Source organism: Mya arenaria, chromosome 2, assembly GCF_026914265.1.
Source record: "Mya arenaria isolate MELC-2E11 chromosome 2, ASM2691426v1".
Taxonomy (NCBI): Eukaryota; Metazoa; Mollusca; class Bivalvia; order Myida; family Myidae; genus Mya; species Mya arenaria.
Genome location: NC_069123.1, coordinates 17,789,695 through 17,814,989, shown reverse-complemented (window position 1 = coordinate 17,814,989; position 25,295 = coordinate 17,789,695). Strand labels below are relative to the sequence as shown.

General features: G+C 34.6%; 2 protein-coding genes across 2 annotated transcripts in view; both read left to right on the top strand.

The window, feature by feature from the left end:
* The first annotated feature begins 4,242 nt into the window (after window positions 1-4,242).
* The window catches only part of LOC128214409 (uncharacterized), a 31,213-nt gene continuing 10,160 nt past the window's right edge, over window positions 4,243-25,295 (top strand). The window contains exons 1-7 of the mRNA XM_052920869.1: window positions 4,243-4,292; window positions 16,337-16,472; window positions 19,503-19,576; window positions 20,215-20,319; window positions 21,031-21,093; window positions 21,824-21,921; window positions 24,973-25,106. Of these exons, the coding sequence (XP_052776829.1) occupies window positions 16,411-16,472; window positions 19,503-19,576; window positions 20,215-20,319; window positions 21,031-21,093; window positions 21,824-21,921; window positions 24,973-25,106 (536 nt within the window). The 5' untranslated portion in view covers window positions 4,243-4,292; window positions 16,337-16,410. The remainder of the gene's footprint in view (window positions 4,293-16,336; window positions 16,473-19,502; window positions 19,577-20,214; window positions 20,320-21,030; window positions 21,094-21,823; window positions 21,922-24,972; window positions 25,107-25,295) is intronic.
* LOC128214423 (uncharacterized) lies at window positions 23,151-24,985 on the top strand. The gene is made up of 2 exons (XM_052920893.1): window positions 23,151-23,740; window positions 23,900-24,985. The coding sequence occupies exons 1-2, from the start codon at window positions 23,658-23,660 to the stop codon at window positions 24,222-24,224; spliced, it is 408 nt and encodes a 135-aa protein (XP_052776853.1). The 5' UTR covers window positions 23,151-23,657; the 3' UTR covers window positions 24,225-24,985.

Sequence of the window (25,295 nt, the reverse complement as noted above, 5' to 3'; positions counted from 1 at the left end):
CGAGCATGCTTTTCCCTGAAGGGATCTGTTGGTGTTTGTTTCATTACGCCAGAAAGCTCGGCTATCTGGTGTTTGTTTGGCTCGCACGTTACACCAGTTATGTATAAATATATTTATACAACTGGTCATCTACTTATGATTTTCGAATTTCACTTAGTAAGTGGTAACAGGGGTTGTACAGCTAAAAAGGGTAACGGTTGGCAGTTCTGGGCCAGTTACCAGTTACCTATAAATGCATTCCAGATTCAGGCGCTAACAGGTTATCTACTTATGGTTTGCGAATTCCACTTAGAAGGTAACATACTAACTGGTTACTTAGATAAGATTAGTGTTACCATTTCGTTACTTAGTGAAAATTATAACTAGAACGTGTATAAATCCAGGGGCGTAGATAGGCCTTAAAAAACTTGTAGGCCCGATGGTTTTGGATGACGGTTTGGGGATAAGAATAAGAAACAAAAAGGTGCAATTTCGGAGCATTCCAGGAGAAAAAAGGCACAATTACATCCATTTATATGCACACACTTAATTATATATGCAATGATTACAATAAAATCAAGTCATAAACACCAAACTTGTTTTGGTAATACATGTAATAAAACAAACTTTTGAGTTGTTCAAAATGTTTGAGCAGCTATTAGTTTTTCATTGCAGTTTTGGATTATTTAAATTTTGACATTTAAAAAAAGTGTATGTCCAGGCCTACAAGGCCTTTATATAGCTGCGCCACTGAAATACGTATATTCATAGATAAGTGGTAACACGAATCCTATCTAGTTAACCAGTTATTATGTTACTTAAGTGAAATTCGCAAACCATAACTACATAACCAGTTACTGCTAGAAGCCAAAAGTGCATTTATAGATAAGTGGTAACACGAATCTTATCTAGTTAACCAGTTATTATGTTACTTATTAGGTAGAATTCGCAAACCATAAGTAGTTAATCTGTTAGCGTTGTATGGCTAAAAAGGGTAATAGGTGGCAGTTCTGGGCACTTTCAAGCCTGTTTTTGTCTTATGATATTTATCGTACCAAAAATTTTTTATCGAGAATATTAACTATAGATAGCTAGATAATTATCGCGAAAATTACTTGGTTACCACGAAACAATTCGCGAACGCTATCAGGTTATCGTAAGGCAGTAATATGCCACCATAGAAAACAAAAGCAGAATGCATACACATATTACAAAATCTCCAAAATAGGACAAAAACCTCAACTTTGGTGAGTTATGATATTATAACATGTGGATATTCTGTGAACCACTTCAAACAATAATACAAATAACATTTTCACGGAAATGGATAAATAAATCTGCAATTGAAACCTTCAATTTTTATATTATGACATAATCTCCCTCGGTTTAAAATCTTGGACGAATTTATACGGGAACTAGTGGTGCTAGTTTTCGAACCTGGCTCTTAGAGCCACCATTCGTTCGTGTGGTCGTGCACGTTTCCACTCTCTCACCCTCACTCCTTCCTTTTCTCATCCCCTTGGCTCACCCTACCTCATAACCCTGATCTATCACCCTCTTTTCCATTTACTTCAACCCCTTCTTTTATCCTCGCTTCCTCTTCAGTCCTTTTTATGCCCCCGAAGGTGGGCATATTAAAATCGCACCGTCCGTCCTTCCGTGTGTCCGGCTCAATAACTCGTGTCCGGGCTGTGACTTTCCCTTGTATGGACAGATTTTAAAATAACTTGCCACATGTGTTCGGCATACCAAGACGACGTGTCGCGTGCAAGAACCGTGTCCCTACCTCTTAGGTCAAGGTCTCACTTAGGTGTTTATTCACAATGGAATGCTGTATATAAGGACATAGAGTATAGGTTGTCGTGTCCGGGCTGTAACTTTCCCTTGTATGGACAGATTTTAAAATAACTTGCCACATGTGTTCGGCATACCAAGACGACATGTCGCGTGCAAGAACCGTGTCCCTACCTCAAAGGTCAAGGTCACACTTAGTGTTTATTCACAATGGAATGCTGCATATAAGGACATAGAGTATAGGTTGTCGTGTCCGGGCTGTAACTTTCCCTTGTATGGACAGATTTTAAAATAACTTGCCACATGTGTTTGGCATACCAAGACGACGTGTCGCGTGCAAGACCTGTGTCCCTACCTCTTAGGTCAAGGTCACACTTAGTGTTTATTCACAATGAAATGCTGCATATAAGGACATAGAGTATAGGTTGTCGTGTCCGGGCTGTAACTTTCCCTTGTATGGACAGATTTTAAAATAACTTGCCACATGTGTTTGACATACCAAGACGACGTGTCGCATGCAAGACCTGTGTCCCTACCTCAAAGGTCAAGGTCACACTTAGGTGTTTATTCACAATGGAATGCTGCATATAATGACAAAGAGTATAGAATATCGTGTCCGGGCTGTAACTTTCCCTTGTATGGACAGATTTTAAAATAACTTGCCACGTGTGTTCGGCATACCAAGACGACATGTCGCGTGCAAGACCCGTGTCCCTATTTCTTAGGTCAAGGTCACACTTAGTGTTTATTCACAATGGAATGCTGCATATAACGACATAGAGTATAGGTTGTCGTGTCTGGGCTGTAACTTTCCCTTGTATGGACAGATAATAAAATAACTTGCCACATGTGTTCGACATACCAAGATGACGTGTCACGTGCAAGACCCATGTCCCTACCTCTAAGGTGAAAGATACACTTAGTGTTTATTCACAATGGAATGCTGAATATAAGGACATAAGAATATAGGTTGTCAAGTATGGGTGGTATTTTTTTATGTTCAGAGGCAATTTTAAATAACTTGCCATATGTATTTGTTTGATCTTTAACTTTTCATGTACTGACCTTGTTCATAGGTCAATGTCACATTCGGGGGCATACGTCACATACTGTGACAGCTCTTGTTTCTCTTCTATCATCCCTTCTTCCCACGTATATGCGCCCTTCTGCACTCCTCTATCATTCCGTCTTCACCTTTTATCTCTCCTCTTCTATCCTCCCTCCGCCATCATTTCTATCCCCAGATATTCTCCTCTTCTATCCTCCATTCCTCCCCTCCTTTATCCACGCCACCTCTTCTATCACCCCTTGTCCCACCTCTATCATCAAACCCCAGTTCTTCCCCATATGTTATATATACTTCCTTCTTTTCCTCCCTTCTTCCCCACTTCTATAGTCACTCCTTTCTATCCATTCTCCCCTTCTTCTATCCCCCTTTTTCATATCCTTTCTGGCGACGAGGACGATGATGTTGATGTTAATGGAAATATTCACATCAACATAACAATTTTCATATTTTTAACTATGATGTGTTAAAGAAATGATAAGAACGAATTACTCAACAATTCAAAAAACGATCAAGACTGAAAAATGATCGGGTTAGACAGAAAGCAATGACAACAAAGAAGCCATTGTATATTCGAGATTTTTCCAATTTATTTTGCCAATGCATATGGTGAGCAAATTTTCTAAATATGTAATTGGCCAAGAGTGGATAAAGTAAAGCTGGTAAAATTTTAACAGTTTAAGGGCTGTTACAGAAAAGTTAAAGAGCATATCTTAAAGATTAGAAAGTGCAGCAGTTCTAAATGGGACATATAACAATAATTCTACTCCCAGATTCTAAGTCGCTCTTAGAACAGCTCTCAAGTTAGTGCTTTATAGTAGCTCTTATATATAGTAGCTTTTGCAATATTTCAGTAGATCCTAGTAGTTCATATAATGTCGTGTTATAGCGTTCTTAGAAGTTGAACTGTTCATAATAGCTCGTGTAATAGTGTTCTTAATAGTTCTTAGTATCTCTTGTAATAGTGCTCTAAGTTGTTTTTAGTAGCTCATGTTACATCTTTCGTTATTGTTCTTATTATAGGAGCTCTTGTAATAGTGTTCTTAGTAATTCTAAGTAGCTCTTAGTGCCTTTTAGCAGGACCAGGGTCCAGTCACTATGCCTTATGGTCAGTTAGGATAAAAAAAAAATTGGAGGTAAACTTGAACGTTACTGGAGGTGTCGTACGTTAAGTTGAAATTAACTGTCGGCGTACAGTTCATGTCTAAAACATGTGGTAATAATTAAGGTCAAGATGTGCATGTGTAGACTCAAGCACATTTCTTAAAGGTTTACACGATGAAACAATAACATTTTATTTCACATTTATTGCCCGTGTCACGAACATGTAAGCCAAGGTTTGTATGTCCTGGCCCGGGTTTACGTTTACCGTTTTGCTTGTTATCGTAATATTCAATCCGAGCGAACAGCCGACGTTAATTCGATAAAGTTAAAATAAAAATGTCAACATTGCGGGTAGCGCTAAAGATCATACCAATACCGTATCGACACAAGCAAAGATCATACAGATGGAAATACAATTAAAATTGTTGTCTGCCACCATAAATCTAAACATGTACGAAAAATGTTTCTTTTCATTCCTTGGATGTGCAAGAAAATCTTTTATGTACCAGGTAAGTTTAACAAATAAGATACTGAGTGACTGGATTACATATTTTGTTTTTTAACTTGTCAGCAAGGTTACCAAGTATTGGAAATTACTAGACTTTTAAATTAAATACTGTCGCTACTTTCTAGTTCTGAGCACAGGCGCAAGTCACAAAATAAAAAAAATCGGCCTATATATATGTTTATTAAGATAGCAAGTCACAAAATAAAAAAAATCGGCCTATATATATGTTTATTAAGATATATCTTATCATAGTATATATAGCCCATATAGAACATTAAAAAAAGTTTGTGTCAAGTACCTGTGGTTCTGAGTGATGATCAAAAGTCAATTTACCACCTGTTATACTATTTTTTGTCTACAGTCTAAGTGATGATCAATCGCTAGTCAATAATTGTATTTTTTTGTCGTTAGTGACTTTTACGTTCTGAGTGGATAGTTGATATCACTATTTTTCTGTCTTTTCCTACTTTTACGTTCTAAGTGATGATCAATAGCCAGTTAATATTACTATTTTTCTGTCGTTTCCTTCTTTTACGTTCTGAGTGATGATCAATAGCTAGTTAATATTACTATTTTTCTGTCGTTTCCTACTTTTACATTCTAAGTGATGATCAATAGCCAGTTAATATTACTATTTTTCTGTCGTTTCCTTCTTTTACGTTCTGAGTGATGATCAAAAGCAGTCGATATTACTATTTTCCTGTCGTTTCCTTCTTTTACGTTCTGAGTGATGATCAATAGCCAGTCGATATTACTATTTTTCTGTCGTTTCCTTCTTTTACGTTCTGAGTGATGATCAATAGCCAGTCGATATTACTATTTTTCTGTCGTTTCCTTCTTTTACGTTCTGAGTGATGATCAATAGCCGGTCAATATTACTATTTTTCTGTCTTTTCCTACTTTAACGTTCTGAGTGATGATCAATAGCCGGTCGATATTACTATTTTTTGTCGTTTTTGACTTTTACATTCTGAGTGATGATCAATAGCCGGTTAATATTACTATTTTTTGTCGTTTTTGACTTTCTCGTTCTGAGTGATGATCATTAGCCAGTTAATATTACTATTTTTTGTCGTTTTTGACTTTTAACGTTCTGAATGACGATCAATAGCTGGTTAATATTACTATTTTTTGTCGTTTTTGACTTTTACGTTCTGAGTGGTGATCAATAGCCAGTCGATATTACTATTTTTCTGTCGTTTCCTTCTTTTACGTTCTGAGTGATGATCAATAGCCAGTCGATATTACTATTTTTCTGTCGTTTCCTTCTTTTACGTTCTGAGTGATGATCAATAGCCAGTCGATATTACTATCCTTTTACGTTCTGAGTGATGATCAATAGCCGGTCAATATTACTTTTTTTCTGTCGTTTCCTTCTTTTACGTTCTGAGTGATGATCAATAGCCGGTCAATATTACTATTTTTCTGTCTTTTCCTACTTTTACATTCTGAGTGATGATCAATAGCCGGTTGATATTACTATTTTTTGTCGTTTTTGACTTTTACATTCTGAGTGATGATCAATAGCCGGTTAATATTACTATTTTTTGTCGTTTTTGACTTTCTCGTTCTGAGTGATGATCATTAGCCAGTTAATATTACTATTTTTCTGTCTTTTCCTTCTTTTATGTTCTGAGTGATGATTATTAGCCGGTCGATATTACTATTTTTTGTCGTTTTTGACTTTTACGTTCTGAGTGATGATCATTGGCCAGTCGATATTACTATTTTTTGTCATTTTTGACTTTTACGTTCTGAGTGATGATCATTAGCCAGTCGATATTACTATTTTTTGTCGTTTTTGACTTTTACGTTTACATTCTGAGTGATGATCAATAGCCGGTCGATATTACTATTTTTTGTCGTTTTTGACTTTTACGTTCTGAGTGATGATCATTAGCCAGTCAATATTACTATTTTTTGTCGTTTTTGACTTTTACGTTCTGAGTGATGATCATTAGTTTTTACTTTAACTTTCTGAGTTATAAACAAAAGACAGTTATTAATAATGTTTTTTTGTTTTTTTTTGAATTTTACGTTCTGAGTGATGATCATTAGCCGGTCAATAATACTATTTTTCTGTATTTTTCTTACTTTTATGTTCTGAATGGTGATATATTTAAGTGCAATATTTGATTTACTTGATTTTATTACAGATTGTACAGTTCCTAGTAATGAGAAATGGCTAGATGTTATACAATATCATACTTCATGATGTCACCAACAATGTCATGTTCTGAGTATTGGGAAATAGTTGGGAGACTCAGCAGTGCAGAAACTAGTTTACTCAGGTATGTTAAATGGCTGCTAGGTTGCTGTTTGAAAAAATAGTATGCAGATGTGCAAGTGACATTGTGCAACTGTGGGCGTTGGAGATAATTGTTACAATTTTTGAAGATTTAATACTTTAACTATTCTCATGTTTCTATAGCAACCATGGCTCTCATCCTTAAAGCATTGCAATTGGCTTTTTAAAAAGACCTGATTGTTTGATAATACCTTAATGCATCATTAACTTTTTCTTTATTATGTTCCATAAAGATTCTATTATCAAAATTAATATTACTAGCTTTAATAATTATTGACATTTCATTTGACTTTTGACATGTCTTTTGAGTGCTTCCTTAGTCATTAATGTGTAATCATTCAGGGCCCTTATTGCATTCTGTAATGGCTCATTCGTCTACAGTATGGCCAAAGGTTTATACTATTCATCCATGTATTTGTGAAAGAAATGTTTGCATTTTAAAGAGTGTCAGTCAAAAAATAAATGAGCATAATAACCTTGAAGTGATCAGTTACAAAAGTTGTTATCTTCCAAGCATGGAATATAGCCACATGCAAGTCATGTTCTGCTCTATATTTACAGAATGTTTGTTCCAACTCACGGATGATATTGTCAGATAAGAGCACATTGGCAAGTTGCAGACGTTGACTTTCTGAATTACAGAAAATAGTTTCAGTCAGGTATTGTACATCATGATTGGCATATATATTAAAAATTTAGTTTTGAACAAAAATTAGCAAAAATGTTTTTTGATATAGAAATTACAGTGCTTTTCAGGAACATTTTCATTAACAAATTAGACATAAATCTCATTGAGATTTTATTTTACATGTCGCAATGCAAAAACAACTAAAATGGACAGTATATACTTAAGTATACATGAATGGACCAAAACTGCCAAACTAATGGAAATTTGTAGTATTTTTCTTTATATCTTCTTTTGTTTGTGTTTCAGGATACCAGAAAGCATCAGGACTTCCAGGGCATGGCTATAGCTCCTCCTGAAAGAACATTAGAAACACTTGATTATTTGTGTGAAATACTTTGAAATAAAAAAAGACTCTTTCTGCATGATTTAATTCCTAAAGAAAATCAATAAACCTGAAGAATGATTTATATATATATGCATATATATGTAAAAATATGTTCCAATAAAAGTATCAATTATTACATTTATCTTTTTAATTTGAATTGCTATGTCAGTATGGATTAAAACCTCTGAAAAATAAAGACAATGGAAATATTAACAGAATCTGGATTTAAACTAGAGATTTTTTTATAGTCAAGTTAAATGTCCATCCGGGTCACCTTATTTCCATACTTATGTAGCAGATACTTCATTTGCTATGTTTGTATCAGAAACATGAATTTCTGATGCTTCTGAAATTTTAACTTTATTAAACAAAAAAATAACAATTCAAGAGAAATATGTATCATGTATGTGAAATGAAATGATGGCTGCTATTTCTCAGTAGTTAAACATTTATCTGAAAATACAATATTATGTATGTATGTTGGTTTTAAAACAAATCATTATAAAACAGAATATTTCTGAAAAGTATCAAATGATATGAAGCATAATCAAGCATACCAATGTATCATTATCAATTACAAATGAAAAGAAGATCATAGAAAAAACTGTTACCCAAAATTGTTTTCTATAAAATTCAAAATTTGTTTTTTCTTATTCTAAATGTGGGGAACAGTATACAATCACAAACAGTTGAAGCAATAATTTGAAACATGAATAGAAGGTGTACAAAGAAATGTTGTTGAGCCTGCTCCTCATATGAGTGAAGTTGGGAAAATATCCGGCTAATAATACATTTTACCTCTTACAATATGTGATTACGATACCATACATGTAAGGTAGCAAGGACATCTGAACAACGAAGCTAGTGTGAATACTTCTATTTGAATTATATTCTTTAATTCCATTCCTTTGTTGTTATTTTCCTCTTCATCCACTTCATCGAGCTTCACAGTTTCTTTTCTGGTGAATCATCAATGCAGATAGTACATTACATAATTGGTAGGAAAACTAATTTTCACTGCCAACATGATTACTACCGACATCAACATAAAATTCCTGTCAAAGCTGTAACCTTTTATTTATACCTTCCATTCTATCATTTTCTTTGTAAATTTGTTATTATTGATATATTGTCCTTTGTTTGACAAATTTCATTTCCAGTTTCTTTCTAGCATATGTTTCTACATTCTCCAGATCATTAGGCGACTGGTCCATGTTCTTTCTAGCCCTTAGAAGGTGGTTTCGAATGTTTCTGCTGTTCAGAAAAAACTTTTGTTGGCCACACTTATGCCCGGCAGACAAAGTGTCCTGACATTCTCCTTTAGGTGTTTCTTCACACTCCCAGTGTATGTTATGCATCAGTCAATTGTAACCACGCCGCCCCCCAGGTCCGGGGAATAGTGGGGACTGACTTTCGGTCCAGCCAACCCTGGGTGCAAATTCCCGCCCTGTGGGGATGAAATGATGTAAAATCCCCGCCAAATGCCCTGAACCCTGGGGACACTAGGTTAAAGGCCCATTCGCCACTATGTTTAGCGCGAAGACAAAACCACGGCATTCACCCTGGCACTGCATTTACCATTTGCCGATATTTGAGGACTAATAATAAAATTAAAATCAATCAGCATGTTTGCACTTGACCCCATCTGTAACATTTACATTTGTTTATTTAAAACTTTTAACCAACAAAATCCTTTACCTTTATATTATTACGGGAGTAAGTTTTTTCGATGTATATACATATTTTGTATAAACATGTTGATTATATAGTGTTGCTTTCAATATAAACTATCTTTATCATTAACTTCAGTGAAATCCCCGCCAAATGCCCACGCCCCGCACCCCTGGGACCCTAGGATAGGCCAAATTCCACCTTTTATGGCGCAGACAAAACCACTGCATTCCTCCGGCACTGCGGGGCCACATAGAAGTAAAAACACGACCCATTTCCAGTATACCACCTGACCTGGTGGGGCTGTGGATACAACTGACTGGTGCATAACACATTCACTTGGCACTGCGGAGCTACCTTAAAAGTTAAAACACGGCCAATTTCCCGACTATCGCCAGACCTGGTGGGACCGTGGTTACAAATGACTGATCAAATAATGCATAGATCCTTCCCATAGTACTTTAAAACACTTCCCATACAGACAAGCAAACAAACCCACTCTCATCACAATTAAGTGATAATAATTTTCTTCCGAGTGGCAGTTATCATAAATTTGGGCTTTTAAATGCTGTTAAAACGTATATGGTTATCTAAAGCATTAGTCTTTTTTAACATCACTCAATGACAGTCTGTCACAACAAAATAATTATAAATGGTGAGCTCAAACATTGAGCTTGACATTCTTCAACCACTGTAGAGGCTATTTTTCATCGCCCAGAACTAATCTTTCAGTTAAATCACCATATGGTTGGCTAAAACATTGGCAAAAGCAAGCATGCTTGAATCAAAGTATTGAAATCTTCATATGCCTGAATGTTGGAGTTGATTTTCCGCAACATTGTCAACACTGTAAGCAGCCATGAACGTCGTTTTTAACGGTATGTGTTATATGGGAAACGAAATCGAATATTTAGGGGATTCGATTTTGGTTAACGTAAATCGTTCTGAAGGGCGGTGCAAAAGCACGGTTACCGGTACCCGGTATTTGCAATCACTTTCCGATAGGACTGCTATAGTTAATATTATAATAGTACGATGGCTGTTGTGGAGTTATAATTATTGAATATGCTCTTACTTTAAACTAAATGCCTTCATTTGATAACAAAGGTTATAGTTATCCAAATTGTATCCAATTATATATTTTGGCAGATAAGGCGATAAACCGAAACTTGAACCATTTTAGTCAATTGCACACTTCAATAAGGCTAAAGATTTTATAAAAAATAAATAAACAAAAAATGAAAATGACTTTCAAATGACCCCCGTATAGTCAACAAAACTATATGGGATTCAGTTTTGATAACTCAACAAATATTATAAAGTCATATTACACCAGACAGTTGATTCAGTTTTGGTTAAATGCAATTTATGGGTATACGATTACTATATGGGAGTCAGTTTTGGATAAATGCAATTAATGGGTATACAATTACTATATGGGAGTCAGTTTTGGTTAAATGCAATTTATGGGTCTTTAATTACTATATGGGAGTCAGTTTTGGTTAACTGCAATTTATATGTATACGATTACTATATGGGAGTCAGTTTTGGTGAACTGCAATTTATGGGTATACGATTGCTATATGGGAGCCAGTTTTGGTGAACTGCAATTTATGGGTATACAATTACTATAAGGGAGTCAGTTTTGGTTAAATGCAATTTATGGGTATACAATTATTATGGGAGTCAGTTTTGGTTAACTGCAATTTATGGGTATACAATTACTATAAGGGAGTCAGTTTTGGTGAACTGCAATTTATGGGTATACAATTACTATAAGGGAGTCAGTTTTGGTGAACTGCAATTTATGGGTATACAATTACTATATGGGAGTCAGTTTTGGTGAACTGCAATTTATGGGTATACAATTACTATAAGGGAGTCAGTTTTGGTTAACTGCAATTTATGGGTATACGATTACTATAAGGGAGTCATTTTTGGTGAACTGCAATTTATGGGTATACGATTACTATATGGGAGTCAGTTTTGGTGAACTGCAATTTATGGGTATACGATTACTATAAGGGAGTCAGTTTTGGTGAACTGCAATTTATGGGTATACGATTACTATATGGGAGTCAGTTTTGGTGAACTGCAATTTATGGGTATACGATTACTATATGGGAGTCAGTTTTGGATAACTGCAATTCAGGGGTATACAATTACTATATGGGAGTCAGTTTTGGTTAACTGAAATTTATGGGTCTTTAATTACTATATGGGAGTCAGTTTTGGTTAACTGCAATTTATGGGTCTTTAATTACTATATGGGAGTCAGTTTTGGTTAACTGCAATTTATGGGTATACAATTACTATATGGGAGTCAGTTTTGGTGAACTGCAATTTATAGGTATACAATTACTATATGGGAGTCAGTTTTGGTTAAATGCAATTTATAGGTATACAGTTACTAAATGGGATCCAGTTTTGGCATCTCTACTGTATGCTAGGCAATGAACGCACATTGAAATGAACAGTTGACGCAACTGACTGTAAGGGATTCAGTTTTGGTTAATTGCATTTTTGCAACATAAATGTATGGGTATTAAACTACTAGATGGATCCAGGCTTGATATCCTTAGGCAGTGAAAACATATTGAAATACACAGTTGACTTAACTGACTAAAAGGGATTCAGTTTTGGTTAATTGCATTGTATGTATGTAGCATTACTTTATATGGGATCCAGTTTTGATATCTCTAAACCGTGAGCATTATAATAAAACGAACAGTTGACGGTAAGGGATCCCGTTTTATTATTATAGCTGTTCATTGTAACGTGCGTTCAATGCCTAGCCTACAGTAGAGATGCAAAAACTGGATCAAATATAGTAATTGTATACCCATAAATTGCAGTTCACCAAAACTGACTCCCATATAGTAATTGTATACCCATAAATTGCAGTTAACCAAAACTGACTCCCTTATAGTAATTGTATACCCATAAATTGCAGTTAACCAAAACTGACTCCCATATAGTAATCGTATACCCATAAATTGCAGTTAACCAAAACTGACTCCCATATAGTAATTGTATACCCATAAATTGCAGTTCACCAAAAATGACTCCCTTATAGTAATTGTATACCCATAAATTGCAGTTAACCAAAACTGACTCCCATCTAGTAATCGTATACATATAAATTGCAGTTAACCAAAACTGACTCCCTTATAGTAATCGTATACTCATAAATTGCAGTTAACCAAAACTGACTCCCTTATAGTAATTGTATACCCATAAATTGCAGTTCACCAAAAATGACTTCCTTATAGTAATTGTATACCTGTAAATTGCATTAAAAACCAAAACTGACTCCCATATAGTAATAGTATACCCATAAATTGCAGTTAACCAAAACTGACTCCCTTATAGTAATTGTATACCCATAAATTGCAGTTCACCAAAACTGACTCCCTTATAGTAATTGTATACCAATAACTTGCAGTTAACCAAAACTGACTCCCTTATAGTAATTGTATACCCATAAATTGCAGTTCACCAAAACTGACTCCCTTATAGTAATTGTATACCAATAACTTGCAGTTAACCAAAACTGACTCCCATATAGTAATTGTATACCCATAAATTGCAGTTCACCAAAACTGACTCCCATATAGTAATTGTATACCCATAAATTGCAGTTAACCAAAACTGATTCCCTTATAGTAATTGTATACCCATAAATTGCAGTTCACCAAAACTGACTCCCATATAGTAATTGTATACCCATAAATTGCAGTTCACCAAAACTGACTCCCTTATAGTAATTGTATACCCATAAATTGCAGTTCACCAAAACTGACTCCCTTATAGTAATTGACTCCCATATAGTAATTGTATACCCATAAATTGCAGTTAACCAAAACTGACTCCCTTATAGTAATTGTATACCCCTGAATTGCAGTTCACCAAAACTGACTCCCATAATAATTGTATACCCATAAATTGCAGTTAACCAAAACTGACTCCCATATAGTAATTGTATAACCATAAACTGCAGTTCACCAAAACTGACTCCCATATAGTAATTGTATACCCATAAATTGCAGTTAACCAAAACTGATTCCCTTATAGTAATTGTATACCCATAAATTGCAGTTCACCAAAACTGACTCCCATATAGTAATTGTATACCCATAAATTGCAGTTCACCAAAACTGACTCCCTTATAGTAATTGTATACCCATAAATTGCAGTTCACCAAAACTGACTCCCTTATAGTAATTGACTCCCATATAGTAATTGTATACCCATAAATTGCAGTTAACCAAAACTGACTCCCTTATAGTAATTGTATACCCCTGAATTGCAGTTCACCAAAACTGACTCCCATAATAATTGTATACCCATAAATTGCAGTTAACCAAAACTGACTCCCATATAGTAATTGTATAACCATAAACTGCAGTTCACCAAAACTGACTCCCATATAGTAATTGTATACCCATAAATTGCAGTTCACCAAAACTGACTCCCTTATAGTAATTGTATACCCATAAATTGCAGTTCACCAAAACTGACTCCCTTATAGTAATCGTATACCCATAAATTGCAGTTCACCAAAACTGACTCCCATATAGTAATCGTATACCCATAAATTGCAGTTAACCAAAACTGACTCCCATATAGCAATCGTATACCCATAAATTGCAGTTAACCAAAACTGACTCCCATATAGTAATTGTATAACCATAAATTGCAGTTAACCAAAACTGACTCCCATATAGTAATTGTATACCCATAAATTGCAGTTAACCAAAACTGATTCCCTTATAGTAATTGTATACCCATAAATTGCAGTTAACCAAAACTGATTCCCTTATAGTAATTGTATACCCATAAATTGCAGTTCACCAAAACTGACTCCCATATAGTAATTGTATACCCATAAATTGCAGTTCACCAAAAATGACTCCCGTATAGTAATTGTATACCCATAAATTGCAGTTCACCAAAACTGACTCCCATATAGTAATTGTATACCCATAAATTGCAGTTCACCAAAACTGACTCCCATATAGCAATCGTATACCCATAAATTGCAGTTAACCAAAACTGACTCCCATATAGTAATTGTATACCCATAAATTGCAGTTCACCAAAACTGACTCCCTTATAGTAATTGTATACCCATAAATTGCAGTTCACCAAAACTGACTCCCTTATAGTAATCGTATACCCATAAATTGCAGTTCACCAAAACTGACTCCCATATAGTAATCGTATACCCATAAATTGCAGTTAACCAAAACTGACTCCCATATAGCAATCGTATACCCATAAATTGCAGTTAACCAAAACTGACTCCCATATAGTAATTGTATAACCATAAATTGCAGTTAACCAAAACTGACTCCCATATAGTAATTGTATACCCATAAATTGCAGTTAACCAAAACTGATTCCCTTATAGTAATTGTATACCCATAAATTGCAGTTAACCAAAACTGATTCCCTTATAGTAATTGTATACCCATAAATTGCAGTTCACCAAAACTGACTCCCATATAGTAATTGTATACCCATAAATTGCAGTTCACCAAAAATGACTCCCGTATAGTAATTGTATACCCATAAATTGCAGTTCACCAAAACTGACTCCCATATAGTAATTGTATACCCATAAATTGCAGTTAACCAAAACTGACTCCCATATAGCAATCGTATACCCATAAATTGCAGTTAACCAAAACTGACTCCCATATAGCAATCGTATACCCATAAATTGCAGTTAACCAAAACTGACTCCCATATAGTAATTGTATTACCATAAATTGCAGTTAACCAAAACTGACTCCCATATAGTAATTGTATACCCATAAATTGCAGTTAACCAAAACTGATTCCCTTATAGTAATTGTATACCCATAAATTGCAGTTCACCAAAACTGACTCCCGTATAGTAATCGTATAACCATAAATTGCAGTTAACCAAAACTGACTCCCATATAGTAATTGTATACCCATAAATTGCAGTTAACCAAAACTGATTCCCTTATAGTAATTGTATACCCATAAATTGCAGTTCACCAAAACTGACTCCCATATAGTAATTGTATACCCATAAATTGCAGTTCACCAAAACTGACTCCCGTATAGTAATTGTATACCCATAAATTGCAGTTCACCAAAACTGACTCCCATATAGTAATTGTATACCCATAAATTGCAGTTCACCAAAACTGACTCCCATATAGTAATTGTATACCCATAAATTGCAGTTCACCAAAACTGACTCCCATATAGTAATTGTATACCCATAAATTGCAGTTCACCAAAACTGACTCCCTTATAGTAATTGTATACCCATAAATTGCAGTTCACCAAAACTGACTCCCTTATAGTAATTGACTCCCATATAGTAATTGTATACCCATAAATTGCAGTTAACCAAAACTGACTCCCTTATAGTAATTGTATACCCATAAATTGCATTTAACAAACACTGAATCCTTTTTATCAACTGTCTTATGTTATATGATTATATATTCGTTGAGTTACCAAAACTGGTTCCCATATAGTAAGGATTTTCTTTTTTACCAAAACTGACTCCCATATAGTCAACACTTCGTTTCAATATAGTAATCATATTAGTAATTACGGCCAAGATATATCAAAACTGCTTCCCATATAGTTATCTTATACCCATAGACAGCTTTAAACCATTATGTAGCAAATAAGTCATTTTACGACATTATCCATTTTTGAATCCCCTCTATCATTGAATAATGAGAAAACGTCTCCCATATAACCTCCACCGTTTTTAACCTGCTTTCTAAGAGTTCAAGCTGCAGACAACAGTTTATACGTTTATAAACATAACAGTTTATAAACATTATGATCTTTGAGCGAATAATGTTATGATCATTAGTGTTTACGCAACAGGTTATTGCATGCATTCACTCAATTCACTGGACTTATTATAATATATATGGCCATACTACCGACATATCCATGAATCGAAATAATGAATGAAATATTTCTGCGTACAAATAAATGTGAATACAAACCAGGAGATGATATTTATGGGTATAAAACTATTTGGTCATACATTTTCGCGTCTTAATTACATTTTCCTCTGTCAAGTTGAACGTAATTATTGGCACAGATCTAACGAACAAGAGCCCGTGCCAATTCGACATCAGATATGAATGTATTCAGTGTACTCTTAAACTTTTCCCAAATTGAACATTCTTCTGTTGTCTTTCAACACTGGTCACCAAGAAGTGACTCTGGCACAGTAAGATCTTTTGCAAGTGCTTTGTTATTCTTGCTGTCAAACTGTGATGTAACATATATGTGATAATTTCTTGGGTTGATTCCGGGACACTCGTCGTAATGTCAACGCACACTAGGGGGTCCGGGGGCATGCCCCCCCCACAGAATTTTTTTAAATGGAGAATATCTGTGGTGCATTCTAGAGCATATCTGGGGCTATTTTAGTCATTTTTAACGTCGGGGAAAATGTACCTATTTTGACTGAGAAGACTTTTTTTTTTAATAGACATGGTTTGTTTTTTCCTGCATTTTCTTGAAAATATAAAACCACCAGATATTTTCCCAGGCTTTAAATGAAGTGCTAACCAGGAGGATATGCAGTCTACTTTCGGTTTCATCAAAACAGGAAATAAACAACTATATGGGCACCTGTTTTCCCGCGCTTTTGAGAACATGCGTTACAAAATATTTATTTTTTCATCACATTTGAAACGTTTGCAATTTATGACACACAATATTTTCCAGACGATCAAGAAGATTTTCCAGTCGATGAGCTTTTTTCCGTTTAGAGATGCATATAATTTTGATAGAGACGTGTCAACAATTGGCTGTATAAAGCGATCACGTGACTTACCATGGTCACGTGATTAAAGCACTCTATATAAACACCTGTAAACCCCATATCGTCAGTTTGATTTCGGTGTAAAAATACACAACGATAGTTCGAAAAAAAAGTTCAAAACACAATAACGACGTATCAACTTCGAAAATTTGAATGGAATATGGGATGTTTTCTGTGTTTAAATTTGTTTTTTTACTCATTTTGTCACTTTCTTTGAACTTACCTTCATGCTCGTTTGTCGGTAAAATGTGTGAAAAATATCAATTCATCAATTAAAAGTTATCATTCATAAGACCAAACAAATCCATATGAAAACAATGAATTTGTATACAAGAACCCTCCCCGACTAGTTAAGCAGAACAATAGGCCAATAGATCGATTATCGGGTGATTGACGATGACCTCGACAACACACGTACAAATTAACGGATTAGTGTCAACATTTTCTGTGTTTTATGACCAGTGTCCCGGACAAGCAAAATGGCTGACTTACATTGGTAAAATTAAGATAATCAATTCCGATTTTTTTTTCTTCATTTTTTTTATGACTTTCCGGGACAAACATGCACCCTCTGTTACTCCGTGAAAGAGATACGATTTCCGGGACAATCCCGGACGTCCGGGACGTTATCACATGTATGGATGTAATATGCATGTGGATAAAAAGACCACAAAGGTCAGTGAAGGAAACTTGCCAGATGCCCCACAAATATGAAAGCCAAGTACTACTCCAGCCTGATGAGTCCCATCACAGAGTATATCTTGGCAGTCTTTTAGAAATATCTGTTTGCTGAATGGTACCCAGATTTGTCACTGGTGACTTCGAGACCACCATCATCAAGCATTTTACGATCCGTGCTGCCTGTCTCAGTTTCTGCAGGACAGATGTTTATTGCCTCTCCCTTTTTTCAACTTTCATGCTTCAATTGAAACAGCTGCCAGAGATCCCCACTAAAGCCACAACCTTGGACGCTTCGAAGGATGGGCTTGTGGGCCGCCACCAGCTATGAACAGGGATTTAAACTGCTTTTATCCTTGACTGCTACATGTTTACTCCTCATAACAACTTTGTACATAAGTTATACGCTATAATGATGTTCAAGAGTAACTATTTGGATCGAGAAGACTAAGGCTTATGTACAACAGTTTTATGCTACACCTATTTTACAGAAAACACCAAATCATTCACCAGTTTCAAGAGTCTAAACTAAATGAATAAAGAAGATACATGTAGGGCAATGTTAATACTTCTTTGACATTCTCTGTCTACATATCCAGTGAGTCACATATATATACTTTAAATACATGTAGCTGTAAAACATTCATTTAAAATCAACAGATACCACTTTTTATGTCTTATGCAAAAACAATATTTATACAGTTATTGTTATTTATTGAATATATTCATGTATATGAAATGTTTAAAATATATTTGAAATATAATTATATATGTACATGTACCTGTTATCATTATATTTTATTATTTGTTAATATGTATGCCTTTACCATCAAAATTTTGTACTGGGAATTATGTTTAGAAGATTTGGTGACACCCGACTCGGTAGCTTCTTCCTGAAATATACCAGCAATGTTCAACTGTCAGATGTTTTTTCATGGACATTGATGTATAACAGTAATATACTTCATCTGTCAAGATCAAAGTCAATGCATACAAGACCTGCTAACAGTCCTGTCAGTCAAATTGAACACTGGATTGAGTGGAAAGTTTTAATCAATTCAATTCAAGGCTGTATTCCTGTTGGGGCTGTGTCAATACTGATCTTAGTCGTTTTTAGTCGTAGTTTGAAGTTATTTTGCTACATATTTTTGAGTGAATTGGACTTCAGCGAGTATCAAAAATGAACAAAAAGTTGAAGAAATAAAAAAAAAATCAATGTATTGCCATTTGTGACATTTGAACAGATTTTTTACATTTATATGACTAAAATAATTGAAACAGCCCCTAGACAGATATTCAACATGGTACATAGCATGCAAGGAAGTTATCCTGTCAAAAGTCAAATGTACTTGAAATTGCTAACTGGAGCAGCATTTAAACATTACAACTTATTTAGTCAAGATGGTGGCACTCTCTTTAAGGTAATTTGCAAGAAATAATATTATTTCATTGATTTTAGTTGACTTGTCATTTCGAAGGAGAACAAGGCAGTAACCAATCAAACAATTTACCTGTAGCATGTTCCAAATTATATATTGCAGTGTTGTTTACCTGAAGATTGCATCAGCAACAGGGGGAAGAGGTGTAAGGCTCAAGTTTCTTGGCTGTGAAAAGTGTAAGTGATCATATTCATGTAAGATTTACATGTAAATGTAGATATTTTCTTTCATTACTATTGTCAGAACTGTCAAGATATTACCGGTACATGTATTTTGATTACTCTACAGAATACATTCAATATTCAGAGTTAGACAGTTTGAATAGCTTGGGTTCAAGGATATGAAGTTCAACTACATGACATTGTATTTATATATATATATAAATTATATGATTGTATTACATGAATTAATTACTATACTTACTATCTTTAAACTGAAGAAATGTTGGTCATAATCTTAAATTACCCCACAGACATATAATGACTAATTGGCTGCCATGACATAAGGGGTCATACATGTTTTACAAACATCTCTTCAGCTTTAATAATTGCTATCCTTCCAACAAGGCCAAATTTAGGGCATTTGTTATTTTGTCTGTGACAGCTCTTGTTAAAAGTTCATGTAGAAAACCCATATTAAAGAACAGTTCTTTGACAAAGAACGGCAGACCCATTGACTTTTCTGAAATATGCCATTGAGACTGGCACTTTTCAGATTCAAGTGAGAATCCTGGAAATTTGTTTTTTTAACTTAAAAACTTCTAACCAGACATTGAATAGATGACTAGAAATAGTCTTGTTTGGTTTTGTTTTAGTTGTTTACGAGTACAAGAATGCTGTATTGACGGACTCTGACTCCCAGAAGTTTGAGGAATGTCGTCACCATGTCAGCTACAATGAGACACTCTTTGAATCCGATGGTACGCTCATTATTCTTATACTGTTTTAAATTCACAGACCTATCCTTTTTTGCGATTTTTTAATTTGGCTAATAATGTGCAGTTTAAAATTTGTGATCCCATATTTCATTTATGGTAACCAAGTACATCCTTTAATATGCAAACTAGTAAAAGATAATCTGTGGACAACTTTTATATACTTGGCTGCTGTATATATTTTGCTAGGGTTTTAAATTCACATCTGACATAATTGATTTCAAATGATCAGGAAATTTCAGCAGTTTACAGGAATACATATTTACAAAATAACCTTGAATAAAATAATTCATGAAAATTTTGCTAGCCATTTTTTCCTTATGATTCGTTTAGCAGTTTGGTTGTTACATTTTAAACTTCAAATAATTTATGGTATAATGTGGAGGAACATAGTTTGCCTGTGGACCATGATAAGCAAATCAGTGTAAAACATTTATTATGACATTCAGTAAAACCTTTCACTGATATGTAACAATTGAATGTTAATGATGACATCCTTGATGTGGTTTCAAGTGGTATACATTACCACTGTACAGGGTTTGTATACATGTGAATTGTAGGTACTTAAAAGAAAGGTCAACCATGAATAGATAAAGATAATTATCAAACAATGTATACTTGTAACGTTTGAAAAGTAATCAGAAATGTCATTGGTTACAAGTTTGAAGGCTTACTATTCTCTTTTCACTATTTCAGAGCCTCTCTATATACGCAGTACTCTCATACCATTCAAGATTTCCCTGCCGTCTGAAATCCCAGGTAGGAAAGTTGTAGGCAATTATGACAGTACCGGTATGTGTTAAGAAAGAAAATCATGTATATATCAAAACCTGTTCATACACATTAAATACACCCTGCCACTCTCTGGCTCCCTTATTTTGCAAACAACAGAGTTTGAGGGAGGTATTTTGGAGTCACCATACGGTTGGTTAAGGGATTGGGTGGTTGGTCCGGTTGTTGTTTGCAAAATGTTTGTGGAGCAAATAACTTTAACAGTTTTAGGCAGATTATACTGAAACTTGGTACGGAGGATCATCATGACATGTGATTTATAGGTTGTTTAGTGTAAGAATAAGTGTCCAGAGTTCTCAATGAGTTTCGGTGGAACCATCTCAAATTGTAAAGTAACCGACCAGCTATTACTTATTCTACTTAAAATTGATTTATTTTTCCAAATTTGAACCGGTTAATTGCCATTTGAACTGTCCATTTTGGGTAGGCAGCCGGTTCTTATTGAGAACACTGAGTGTTTTATAGATAGAAGTAAATAATTACTGTGTTGTTCTTATATTTGCGTATATGGCACGTTAAACATAAAAAAATGTAAGTACTAACTGCTAAATGTTGATAAATCTATAATATCCCAATATTGGCCAATCTAAAAGCACCAATTATCTATTTTCCGTCAAAAAATGAACAATGTGGAAATTCGTAATTCTTTTGCAATACAAGTAATCCATGTCAAATGGGTTTCTTCCTTTCATTTCAGGCACATTTGAGGCATGTAATGAAACTGAGGTAGTGAGGTGGCATGCCAGTATGAAATTCTCTCTCGAGGTCTCCGTCATTGATGCTGAGTATCTCAAGGCAAGTTGGCTATAAAGGGGCCATCTCTATAAGGAAATGAAAGTTTTACTTGCAAATCAAAAACCTTTTGTCTATTGGAACAGAATATAACTCATACTTGTGATATCAATTTGAATAAGTCATAGTTTAATAAATTCATTGTTAATACAAGGCGTATAAATATTTTGTATAATCAAGTAATTACCAGTAAATGCGCTTTCCATAAGACTGAATTTAAGCAAGTGCATTTTCTCATTATCTCATACATGCCATATTTTCTGGAGACCATTCAGGGGGATTTGTTCAAAAGGCTGAAAATTCAGGGGGATTTTGATTGTATTCAGGGGGATTTTTAGCAGGTCTAAGTTGGCGAAATTTTAAAGTATTTTTAGACGCAAGTATGAAAAAATGTTTTCACATATAGTTTGCTTTGAAAACCTCTTTACTTTTCATTATACAGAATTATATTATGTCATGATTTATCATATTTTTATGATACACTGTCATGTCATACTGTAATGCACTTGCAGAACAAAATATGTCATTGGTAAAATATGTTTTCGAGACAATTAAATAAAATTTACCTTTCTCCAAAGTCTTTTAAAAAATTGTGCTTAATTCTATCAGCTTTGATGACTTTCAGACAATAAGGGAATGGAATAAATATTATTAATTTCTTCCTTCCAAAAGAGTAATATTTCTTTGCCTTTGATAATTACTACAAATTAATTGATCACTTGTTGTAAAAGTTTGCTTTTGGAGTGTTTCACTCACATACTGTGGTTTCACTTTGTCATTATTGCCTGATGTAAAATTTCAAAAAAAATAAAATAAAAAAAATATTTATTTTTTTTTAAATTCCGGGGGATTTTTATCTCCCGCCGGGAGACCGGGGGATGGATCGAAATTCCGGGGGATTTTTTCCCCCGCCGGGGGATATGGCATGTATGTTATCTGTAATTATTTTTCATTTATACATATTTTGATAATATGTTTGTTATCACCTTTTGCCAGAGATAAACTTTCAACATGGCCTGACTATTTTCTTAACAAAACTTGTTCTTTTGCAATGATAATCCTTTGAAGCAAAATATTGTAATTATATTAATGAAATTTAAGTCTTGTTTTACTTTCCAGTATCAAATGTAAAATGTTAAATATTTTCAAACACAATATATCTAAAAGTAGAATTTTTTTATTTGGAAACAAGATTTGAAGAAAAAAATAATTTTAAGGTAAGACTTGAACTGCATCAATGAATGACCATTTGTCTTCGATACACTCTTTGAATTCCTTTTAATTGAAATCAATGCATGCATAAGGCTAGATTTTGAAAGATTTAATGCTTGTTTATAACTCCAGGGCCCTCGATCTTCCAAAATTACCGCCGAAATTCGGCTGCCGTCCCCCCTCGAAAAAGTATCTTTATTTCCCCCTTCAGAGCTGAAAATTTCCCCTAAAAAATTGGTTTAAAAAATGCAAAAAGATCGTCAAATTTTTAAACTACGCGCCATTGTGCACTAGGGGAAGTAACTGGAATAATAAGTAGCGTTGTATCTAACTGTGTTAGTTCCCTTGCCAATGCGCATGCGCACTAATTCATTCCGTTGTTTACTTCCGTTTGTGAAAAATGTCGCACAATTCGAAATCATATCGAAAAAAGTTAACGAAACAAACGGCGTTTTCATGTAAGAAGATTGACGTTCTTTTGAGGCAGCACGCTCTCGCATCATCCGGATCGCAGATCGACCGTGAGGATGCTAGCAAGCAGGATTCAGAAAGGAAATCTTCCGAGATTGCGTCCGAACCAGTGTCCGTGTCACCAACAGAAGATTCTACGGTACGTTTGAGTGTACGATAATCATATGTTAGTGCGATATAATGGTATTACAACTAAATGTTGGCTTGCCAAAATTAACTTGAATATTATAGTAATTAAATGATTAAAATTAATTTATACTAATGATGTATTAATTATCATTTTTAAATATAATTTCAGGAGAAAGGCTACTCCTGAACAGATAGCTGACCCTAACTTCATGCTGATGGAGATTCAGAAGGATGTCGGAATCAAGCAGGACTACCCAGCCATGGGGTATCTAATGTTGGTCGGGGCTTTGATCACGACCTCAACAGTAGTGGTCGAGAGAGTTTTCTCGTTAATGAATAGGCTGTGTACGCCACTTAGGGCTTCCATGTCCCAGAAGACGATTGAAGAGCTTATGAGGGTCGTCAGCATTGGAGAGGAATGTTTGACTGATGAACAATTGAACGAAGCCATTGCCTACTTCGGTAGAAAAAAAGATAGAATGGTTAAATTCTAAGTTGACTGTTCAAGTGATTGAATTGATGTGAAGTTGTTTGCAATGTTACTCAGTGATTAAAGATTGTTTTAAATGTATAATGTTTGTTTGAAACCTTTGTAGTTAACTATTAATACAAATTCCCCTATAATACAAATTCCCCTATTTTGGGAAAACGACGCGAAAATTCCCCCTCAAAAAGGCTGTGGGCCCCTTCCCCCGAAATAGAGCGAGGGCCCTGAACTCTCATGCATTTCTTTTGCCACAGGAAATAAACCAGTAAATATAAAAAGTAATGAAAATTCCAAAAAAAATCAATATTTGATTTATTTCATAGATCATGCTAATGTGATGTGTCATATTAAATTTTGTTTATACCTTTAACCATGTACTGAACAAGTCTATAGTAACAAAATAGGAATTATCCAATACAATCATGGCATGAAAATTCTCCACTTTTCATTTAAAACTGAATACATGTACTTCATTTGTGAATCTTTGAATCTTATGTATTAAGAAATCTGAACCACAAATAAGCTAAAGGCCAAACAATCTTGTTTGATATATCTGTGGTATTTTTGATATTTTATTTTAAACCCTTTCAAACGATATAAAGCATGGGGTCACCAGGGATCAAAAATCACATATTTGTGGACCAGATTACTTAAATAGAGAAAATGTTTTAAAGAAGATCTCTTGGCAAATGAATGTTTCAATACTATGCTACGTCCGGCCTGACTGTTCTATTGTTGTGCATGATTGTTTCCAGATAGTGCAAGCCATAATGGTGTTTGAAGCTCTGTCTCAGAGATTGTGCAAAGCTAACATTCCTGAGGCTGTTTCAGTCAGCTACAGAAGAACGCTGGCTATTCTTTTTACCTCCCAGATAAATGTTACTGCCAGGTATTGTTCTTGAATGTCGCTGGGCAATTGGCGTAGGTCTGTGTAGCAACTGTAGTCAGTGATCTGCCTGCATGTTTTTGATATTGAAAATGTCCATAATCTCACACAAGATATTGTTTGACTTAGCAGCCTACGAGACCCCTACATTGGCCTAAACACATATCCTGGTCTTGCATGTGGTAATAGTTT